Raw genomic sequence first — 9931 nt, 5'->3', positions numbered from 1 at the left:
GGCAATGATATAGTGGACCAGTGTACTAGACAGGAATGGATGTTTGTGGCTTCTGCCATACAACGAGCACATGCTTTCCACAAAGAATTTCATGTTAATGCAAGGACATTACAACAAAAGTTTTCTATCTCACGTGCGGATGCACAAAAGGTGGTACTAGATTGTCCCCAATGTGTCATTTTTCATCATCCTTCTAGATTAGGAGTTAACCCTCGTGGTTTGCTCCCCTTAAAAATATGGCAAATGGATGTTACACACATCTCTGAATTTGGACGTGTCAAATATGCACATGTATCTGTTGATACCTGTTCTGGAATCATTCATGCCACCCCAATGGCAGGAGAGAAAGCCTCTCACGTTATTGCTCATTGCTTAGAAGCTTGGGCAGCATGGGGTAAGCCTCAACAGTTAAAAACAGACAATGGTCCTGCATATACCGGACAGAAGTTCGCTTCCTTCTGTCAACAGATGAATGTGCAACTTGTACATGGCCTACCATATAATCCACAAGGTCAAGGCATTGTGGAGCATGCTCATCACTCCTTAAAGGAGTTGCTTCAAAAACAAAAAAGGGGAATAGGCTATGGCCGTACCCCTAAGGACAGACTCTTTCTTGCATTATTTACTCTGAATTTTTTGAATTTGGGTGCTTCCAATTGTTCTGCTGCAGATTTATCTAAAAGGTTGTCTAGTTATCTTTTAGGCAATTGGACCGGAGAGTTTGATAACCTGATGGACCAGCTGACAGTGGCTATTGTCACGGTGAATTCGACCCGAGTGGATACCGGACTGGTGGAGGGATTGTCTTCCTGGATTGCTACAGCCATGGATCACATGAAGGAGTGGGCGGAAATAGGAGCCCAAGTAGGCTTGCTGGTGCTCACCTCCCTAGTATGCTTGTGGTGCATTTGTCGCATTAGGATCTCACAGCGTCGCCATGCGGCCATGATTGTCCAAGCCTTTATGGCCATTGATGCAGGACAGTCCCCCCAAGCCTGGTTGGCTACTTTAAAAGATATTTAGGCACAGGATGTGAGGCCTGTGCACTACACTTGAGGATATGATACACTGACCTCAAAAAGAACAAGTCTGATTACATGTGGGTTGGTACCCTAACTCCCACCTCTGTAAAAAGTGTATCTGACGGGTCTAATGTTCTCTGGGTGGACGACGCCTGGACAAACATTAGTACATGTTCCATTTTAACAGAGATCAGACCTCTACTCTTGCCTGTTGCTCTGTAAAACAAAAAGGGAGAACTGTAGAGAGCTGCGTGTAGCCGCACCCTAAAGATGGTGCTGGCTTCTACCCTCTGTCTTCCCGATGGCAAACACTCTTTATGGTAAACAGCTCCTTATTTGGCTATGGCTGAATTCGTGTGCTGCTGGCATATGGGTGAACCTGTCGACAGTGCCCACGTGGCTGTCTGGGGTTGGCAGCCTAGACCTACTTAGGTGCTGGGAAAGGCTTGCCCCAAGGGAGAGACATCGCTACTAACAAGAGGTTCTGAATAAACTGTATTAAGGAGAGTCCCGTTGTTGCATCATCCTTGCTGGTCGAGGTGGGCACAACAGGCCATGTCTCCAGTGCCCTGTTTCAGCTTTGCAGACAGCCTTATGGAATAGGACAGATGAGTCCCAGATCGGCTCCTAAAATCACCTTCATATTCCTACCTAACTTTCATCCAGTCCAGAATCTGTGCAATGGGCCCAGTCAAATGCAGCCTCACTGCTTCCTGCCTCTTTGTCTATTTTTTTTTTGTCCAGAGCAGAGGTCTGCACCCAGGGCCTTGTGCTTGCTAGGCAAGCTCTCTACCACTGAGCTAAATACCCAACCCCGATTCCTGCCTCTTGGCTGTGTATACAGGGAGGGCCAATAGGTTGAGGCCTGGGGCACTGCCCATGCTGTCTTATGCTTTGACTCCAGCTGTCACTGGAAGAGTCCAAACTACCCTGAGTCCCTACCCAATTTCCTCATAACCACAGGGTTTGGGGTCTCCACACTATCTACTTAAGAAGCCAGGGCCACAGGAAGCCCATAGGCAGCTGCTCTGATATCTTAGCAGGGTTTGCTTGAGGACCACTACCCTGCTGTGCAGAATGTCTCAGTGTATCTCCTGCCATCTGAAACAGTGTTTCCTTTGAGCACAGGACTGCTTTCCTTCTGCTGCTGCTCCTGTGCCCTGGTGGCTTGGGATGGCCATTTGGTTCTCCTCCTTTGGGTGTTGAGCTGTTAGAAATGCCCAGAGCAAATAAGGTCTCTATCTGAGTACCACATCTCCAGCAGTGGGCTACATAATGGAAGTTAAACCCCAGCTTGTGGCACTTAGGGCTTGCCCATCCCCCAAAGTTCTGCCCACCAACACCTTTTCTCAGAGGGGGCGTGTCTTAGCCTCCCTTTCATATTCATTCTCTGACACCAAAGCATCCACTGCCCCTGATGACCTATGGATAAAGTAGATGTCTGTCCTAGGTTACTTTCTATTGTGGTGAAATACTCCAGGACCAAAAGCAACCTGGGCTTTTGGTCCCAGTAGCCATAGGCCCCATTAGAGAACCCATCTGACCCCCAAGTTTCACTGTCTATGTGTCTGTCCTTGCTTTGAACCCTCTCCAGCATGGAATCCAAGCTGTGAGGGACTTGACACACTAGACACATCCTTTACTACCTACACCCTGTCCGTAACCCCTCAAAGGGCCAGTTGGCTCTTAAGGGCTTGGCATGAACTGTGTAGGCTTCTAGAAATTTAGAGAAGAGAAACAGATGAGCTGCCTGCTCTCCTGTCAATCAGAATGCCCCAAACCACATTTTGCCCACCAGATCCAATCCTAGAACATGCTTCAGAGCTGAAGCACTCAATGGTACCAACAGACCTGGGTTTTTATGTTTGATTTATTTGATTTTTTCCTGTTTAATTAAATGCTGTACTTTGTTATTTTAGGGGCTGACTCAGTTTCCTTAAGCTTCCTGTCCCATACAACTCTTGAGTTTGTAGTGTACATTTTGGAGAATTTTAAACCTGTGCCAGAAATTGAATATCCATTGGAACCATTATTTCTCCCACTGCCCCAGTTTCAGTTCCCACTAGCAGTGTGTAAGCATCCACATTTCTCCATTCCTTGCTCACCATCTGCTGGCCTTGGTTTTCTTGATACTAGCCCTTATGCCTTGGGTGAGGGGTCACTTACATTCGTTTTATTCCATGTCCCAGATGATGAGCATGGTGAACACTGTTTCCAGGTTGTGCTAGTTCTTTTGAGGACCATCTGTCTCTTCAGTTCACTATGCCCTTTGGGGATTAGCTGAAGTCATCTTTCTGGTGCCATTTGGCAGCTTTCCATGGGTTTGAATTATCCTTCAGATCTTGTGCTGACAACTTTTGTTTTTGTTTCTTGCCTTTTCTGCAGGTGTCCAGGTGTCCCTTTACCTTGGTCATATTTCCTTTGTTGTGCAGAAGCTTTTTGATGTCTAATAAGCCCACTTGTCATTTCCTGAGGTATATCCTAGACTATGTGGTAAAGTGTGTGCTGATTTCCTGTGGCACCTCAGATCTTATCTTTGATTCATTGGAATGATCCTAATGTGGGCTCATATGGATTTCTGTCTTCTGCATGTTGATATTCCATTTTCTCAGCAACATTTGTTGACAAAGCTGTCCTTTTCCCCACAGACTTCCATCACCAACTTTACATGGATTTAGGTGACCCTTACCATGTGAGTTCATTTTTAGATCCTCCAGTGTATTCCAGCAATCCACACTTATGTTCCTTTGCCACAACTACACTGTCTTTGATTTTATGGGTCTGTAGTATTAGGGTCCTGCCAGCCCCAAGATTTCTTCTGCACCTCCTCCTCCTCCTCCTCCTCCTCCTCCTCCTCCTCCTCTCCCTCTACCTCAGCATCTTCTTCCTCTTCCTCCTCCTCTTCTCTTCTTCATCTGTCTTTTTTAAGGCAGGTCTCACTGTGCAGCTCCTCTGTCACTATGTGGACCAGGCTGTCCTTAAACTGAAGGATCCCCCTCTTCATTGGCCTCCCAATTGCAGGGATTTGTGGTGTGTGCCAACACTCCCAGCAGGACTGTCTTCTGCTTTAGGACTACTCTGGTCCTTCAAGGACTTTTGGGTTTCCATATGAAAAAATTTTTTTCTTGTTCTGTGAAGAATGTAACCAGAGATTCTGGTGCCGGTTGAGCTTTATCAGCAGATCACTCCCAGCCATACAGCCACTAGATCAAGAAGCCTTTCCATCTTCCAGAATCTTCTTCATTCTCTACAGTGTCTGAACAGTTTCTTTATGTACATTCTTTTCATCTCATCATTTAGGCTTATTTTAATTTTTTCTTCTGAGATGATTGTGAGTAGGAAGGGATTTCCTGGTTTCTTTGTCAATAAATCTGTGATAGTTTTGTAGAAACAGCAGATTACCAGGATTAGCCATATAAATAAATTCTATATGGATATAAAAATGTAAGTGCTATATTATGCCAGAAACTGAATAATGAATTCATTAGCTTTGGCCTGAGGATTTTTCTCAGGCCTATTGACAATCGGCACTCTGACCATTCAGAGTTCATAATACACTGCTCTGGACTTGGCAATCTGCCCATGCTAGCCTGGAGAATTTCTGTCTGTCTAGCACCCTTGTAACAGCCAGAGTGTCCTAGAAGTTGTGTTATGTGGTTGATGAGGGAATGTGACGGTAAAAGATAAACTCTCTGTTTATTTATTTGGTTTTCTACAGTTCTTTTCCTGGCTAAATGTTCCTGTTAACTGAAGTATTACCCTGAAATGTGAAGATTTTTATCATCTAGCTGTACTTTTTCCCTTTAAAAACCCTTCATTCTGAGAGCTCAGGGCCATTCTCCTTGGCCTGGCTAGCTAGTGTTGGACGTGGACCAAGCCGGTGCTTATGGGTTTTAATAAATCCCTTTGTACTTGCTCAGTATATTGGCTCTGTGGTGGTCTTGCTTCAGGATCTCGAGACACTGTCATAAAAAGAGGCAAGAATCCTGGCTGGGTTCTGTCAACTTGACACAAGAGTCCACAAGGAAGAAGAAACTCAGAAATTCCTTTCACCACTTTGTCCTGTGGGCATGTCCTTGGGCCACTTTCTGAAACCCTGATGAGGCCCTTCCTGCCCACTGTGGACGGTGCCAGCCTTGGGCAGTGGTCCTGAGTCATATGAGAAAGCAATTGAGCAAGTCATGGAGAACAAGTGCTTAACTTTCCCCCATGATTCTTGTCTCTGCTCCTGCTTGAATTCCTACCCTGACTATCCTCAGTGATGGGCTTTGACTGGAATTTGCAAGCTAAAGAAATCCTAGGTTCCTAAGATGTTTTGTGTCATACTGTGGGACAGCAAGCTGCTGGATGGTGGTCCCACCACCCATGAAGAAACCATAAACTGCCCTAGTCCTTTGCTTCAGGCAGAGGAGGTATGGGCTGTAATAGGGAATATGAGCAGGATGGGGAAGGTGGGTCAGGACAGAGTGGCCATTTTCCTTTGGTCTCTCAGTTCCCACCAGTCCTTATGAAGTAGTTTATGTTTGTCTCAAAAACAAGAGGTTGAGCTCTGGTTCAGAGACAAGATCCTATCCCCAAAATGCAGTGACTCTCAGGAACTGTGAGATAGAAATGACTGGAGATGGTTGGAGAAGCAGACAGGAGGCTGTACAATACTCTGGGAGTTATCCTGGACAATGGTCATAAGGCCAGTCAGCACCCAGGATCACAAGGGAAAAACGCAGATCTCCTCTCTATAAGGAGCTGAGTCAACACAGTGGTTTCCCAGGACTCCTTGAGGTGAACAGGCATGACAGGAGGCTAGAACCCTTCCTCACTCCCAACCTTCACTACTCCCTCAGCAGTACAGTAACCCTATGCCCAGAGACCCCAGGGGGCATCCTCCTACTTTCTGGGAATTCATATTTAAAGTAGGCCTTTAGTCAGCCCTGGAAGCAAACACCTGGGTCAGGACTGGGACTAACAGATTCAGGCTAGAGAGTGGCCAAGCACACCCTATGCCATGGATCTTCCTGCCTTTAGTCCTGCTGGTCCAAAGAACAAAAGACTCTAAACATGGCTTTGACAAAATCCCTAATGACTTTGCCTCTCTACAGGAGACCTGTTCAAAATGTACCTCATGCTCAAAAGGCCAGAAATGGTTTGAGGTGCACTAAGCCAACAACAAGGCCACTGAAGACTGTGCTGGCTGCAATGTAATTTGTAGATGAGTAAATATCCATCTGTCTGTCTGATCCACTGAAGCAGAAGCTGGTGGAGATTAACCTCATTAGATGAGAAGGGGAAAGGGACCTGGGGCCCAAAATAGAGACAGCCACTGTGGGATATAGATAGCCTGGTCTGATTGGTCCATTTCTCACTCTGACCTCACAAGGAGCAATTGTGAGGGATGAGTGCCCAGTATATAAGGCCATGGGCTGAGCTGCAGCTCTGTCCCTATAGAGCAGGAAGCTGATTTAGGTGACCTGTGGGACTCTCATAGCTATCTAGTTATTGTTGAGCTGAGACTTTGCTATCACCTGTCTTCACGGGAGCACACTGACCACCTAGCCTCATGGAATGCCACCCCAACATGAAGAGTTTGAACAGCCAATATATGGTCCTATTTCCCATTGGCCATTGTGCATTTGGCTCTGTGAATCTGGCCTACCATCGCGTCACAGGCATGCCGGTGGCAATAAAATTTATAGATAACGTTGAGGAAGACCTCCGGTTCATTGTTTCTGAGATGGAGTTCCTTGAAAAACTGCACCATCCTAACATCATTCACCTCTTCCAGGTGCTGGTAACACCAAAGCAAATCTGCTTCATTAATGAGTTTGTCCCAGGAGGAGACTTGTTCCACAAAGTAACAGAGGAGGGCAGGCTGCAGGAGGAAGAGACAGAAAATATTCAGGCAGATGCTGTCAGCCATCAAGTATTGCCATGACCTTAACATCATCCATCGAGACCTGAAGCCCAAAAACATCCTCTTAGACGCAGAGGGCAATGTGAAGCTGGCAGACTTTGGTCTGACCACCAGGTGGAGAGCTGGAACTCTACTGAAAGAGCAATGTGGGACCATGAACTTTAATGCCCCAGAACAGGTACTGGGAGAGGGCTATGTTGGGAAGAAGTTGGATTTGTGGGGTCTGGGTGTGCTGCTCTATTATATCACCACTGGGTACCACCCCTTCATAGGAAACACCATGGAAGAGATCGAGGGGGAGATCATCACAGGCACCTACGACATCCCAGATCATGTGTCTGGGCAACTTGAAAATATAATTCACCAAATGTTGACAGTTGTCCCAGAGAGGAGGCCCTCCATTGAAGACCTTCAGCAACATCCATGGGTCATGAAGTGTGAAGAACACATCCCATGCAAGACCTTTTTAGATCCAAACATACTAGACTCACTCTCTGACCTTGGCTTTAATGTGAAAGAGGTTTGGGAATCCCTAAGAAAAAACAAATATGATAAGTTGATTTGGACATACGTAATAATCCAAGAGCAGGTACGTAAGGGGCTGCAACTTGAGCTTGGCTACCCCACCGCAGTGAAGCCTGTGGACACTGGCGTTGTGTCTCCTGCACCCCAGAATATCCCATTATTTATGGTCCTCACATAAAACGGAGGGCCAGTGTGCCCACCCCTGGCCTCTTCCAACCCCAGCTCTCACAACAGCACCTGCATGTTGTGCCAACAGCACCAGGGCAGAAGGCAGCCAGCAGTGCCTCCATGCCTGTCCTTTTTCCCCATGAAGAAGAGCTGGACTTCCAGCTATGGCCCCCTATCCACAGCTGCAACTTGCCCAAGTGCTTGAGCAGCATATCCAAACTGGAATCGCTACAGTCACTTGCGACAGAGTCTGACATGGAAACATGAACTGCACCTCAGAGCAGCAGGTGCTTCTGGAGACTCTGCAAGACAATCAGGGCCTGCCTCTCAAGATTATGCTGCTTCTCAGGGGGGCCAAAGACACAAGACAGGACTCTGTTCAACAACAAAGTGGCTCCCCTAAAGAGGCAGGGTGCAGAGCCAAATAAGGAATTGGGCACACAGGTATGAGACGGTGCATACGTGCTTCCCATTTATTTTCTTGGCTTTTCCAGCAGAAAAATCAGAACTGTGTCTGCTTGTTTTGTGGGGATCAATAGGGTGTTCACTCATATTTCTACACCAGCTGCATGAAACTTTGCCACTTATCATTCCTCCTAAGTAAGACATCCTGCTGGAACATACTCATGTTGTGTCCAAAGTTACTGAACTAGCAGGACACAAGAAAAGTCTGTGATCAGAGTGGGGTTGGTTTGTGGTGTACAGAGAGGGAGCTGATTTCAGGAACCTGTGGAACTTTTTCACTGCCATCTTGTTAGTTGTTGTGTTTCAGCTTCACAACATCTGTCTGCACATGAGCACAGTGATCACGTATGCTCATGGCCTGCAAGCCCAAGTAGAGGAACATGCAAAATCAATACATGCTCCTAGTTACCATCTGCCCTGGTGCATTTGACTGTGGGAAACTGGCCTATCATCACCTAACAGGCACCCATTGGCCATAAATGTAATAGAAACTTAGAGCAGGACCTCTGGTTATTGTGTAAGATGGCAACCCTGGGTAAACAATACCATCCTAATATAATTTGACTCTTCCAGATTCTTACAACAGCACAATATTTCTTCGTGTTTAAGAAAACTTGTTCCAGTGAGGAAGTGATGAGGGCAGGTTTCAGGAGGAAGAGGCACAGAAAGTATTTAGGGAGATCGTGGGAGCTATCAGAGTTTGCCATGACCTTGACATGGTCCATTGTGGCATAAATACTGAAAACATCCTTCCTAGAAGAAGAGGGCAATGTGATGCTGGCAGACTTCAGTGTCACTGTCTCTGTACAGCTGGCACTGAACTGCAAGTGCCTTGTGGGCCATGACCTTCAATGCCCCAGAACTGGGGCTGGGAGAGGGTTTGATGGGCAGAAAGCAGATGTGTGAAGTCAGGGTGTGCTGCTCTAATTTTCACCCCTGAATACCACCCCTTCTGAGGACACACCCTGGAAGAGATCGCAGAGAATTTCCTAAAAGGGACCTATGACATTCCAGCTCATGTCTCCTGGTAATTTAAAAACCTATATCACTGATTGATTAGAGTTGCACCACAGGTGAGCCCCTCCATTGAAGACTTTCAGCAACATCCATGGGTAATGAAGTGTGAAGAACACATCCCATGCAAGACCATTTTAGATCCAAACGTACTGGACACACTCTCTGACCTTGGCTTTAATGTGAAAGAGGTTTGGGAATCCCTAAGAAAAAACAAATATGATACGTTGATGGGGACATACATAATAATCCAGGAGCAGGCACGTAAGGGGCTGCAACTTGAGCTTGGCTACCCCACCGCAGTGAAGCCTGTGGACACTGGCATTGTGTCTCCTGCACCCCAGAATATTCCACTGTTTATGGTCCTCACATAAAACGGAGGGCCAGTGAGCCCACCCTTGGCCTCTTCCACCCCCAGCTCTCACAACAGCACCTGCATGTTGTGCCAACAGCACCAGGGCAGAAGGCAGCCAGAAGTGCCTCCATGCCTGTGCTTTTTCCCATGAAGAAGAGTTGGACTTCCAGCTATGGCCCCCTATCCACAGCTGCAAATTGCCCAAGTGCTTGAGCAGCATATCCGAACTGGAATCGCTACAGTCACATGCGACAGAGACTGACATGGAAAAATCAACTGACACCTCAGAGCAGCAGGTGCTTCAGGAGACTCCGCAACACAATCAGGGCCTGCCTCTCAAGATTATGCTGCTTCTCAGGGGGGCCAAAGACACAAGACAGGACTCTGTTCAACAACAAAGTGGCTCCCCTTAGAGAGGCAGGGTGCAGCGCCAAATAAAAAATTGGGCACACAGATATGAGACTGTGCATATGT

At 46.8% G+C, this 9931-nt stretch overlaps 1 protein-coding gene across 1 annotated transcript; it reads left to right on the top strand.

The window, feature by feature from the left end:
- The first annotated feature begins 6594 nt into the window (after positions 1 to 6594).
- LOC118575669 (putative sperm motility kinase W) lies at positions 6595 to 7890 on the top strand. The gene is given in 3 exon segments (XM_036176119.1): positions 6595 to 6902; positions 6904 to 7450; positions 7678 to 7890. Coding segments are annotated over 3 exon segments (1068 nt in total).
- Positions 7891 to 9931: the final 2041 nt, after the last annotated feature.

The sequence above is a fragment of the Onychomys torridus genome, unplaced genomic scaffold (genome assembly GCF_903995425.1).
Source record: "Onychomys torridus unplaced genomic scaffold, mOncTor1.1, whole genome shotgun sequence".
In the NCBI taxonomy this organism is placed as follows: Eukaryota; Metazoa; Chordata; class Mammalia; order Rodentia; family Cricetidae; genus Onychomys; species Onychomys torridus.
Note: the sequence above shows the minus strand (reverse complement) of the source record. Positions and strands in the feature narration are given on the sequence as shown.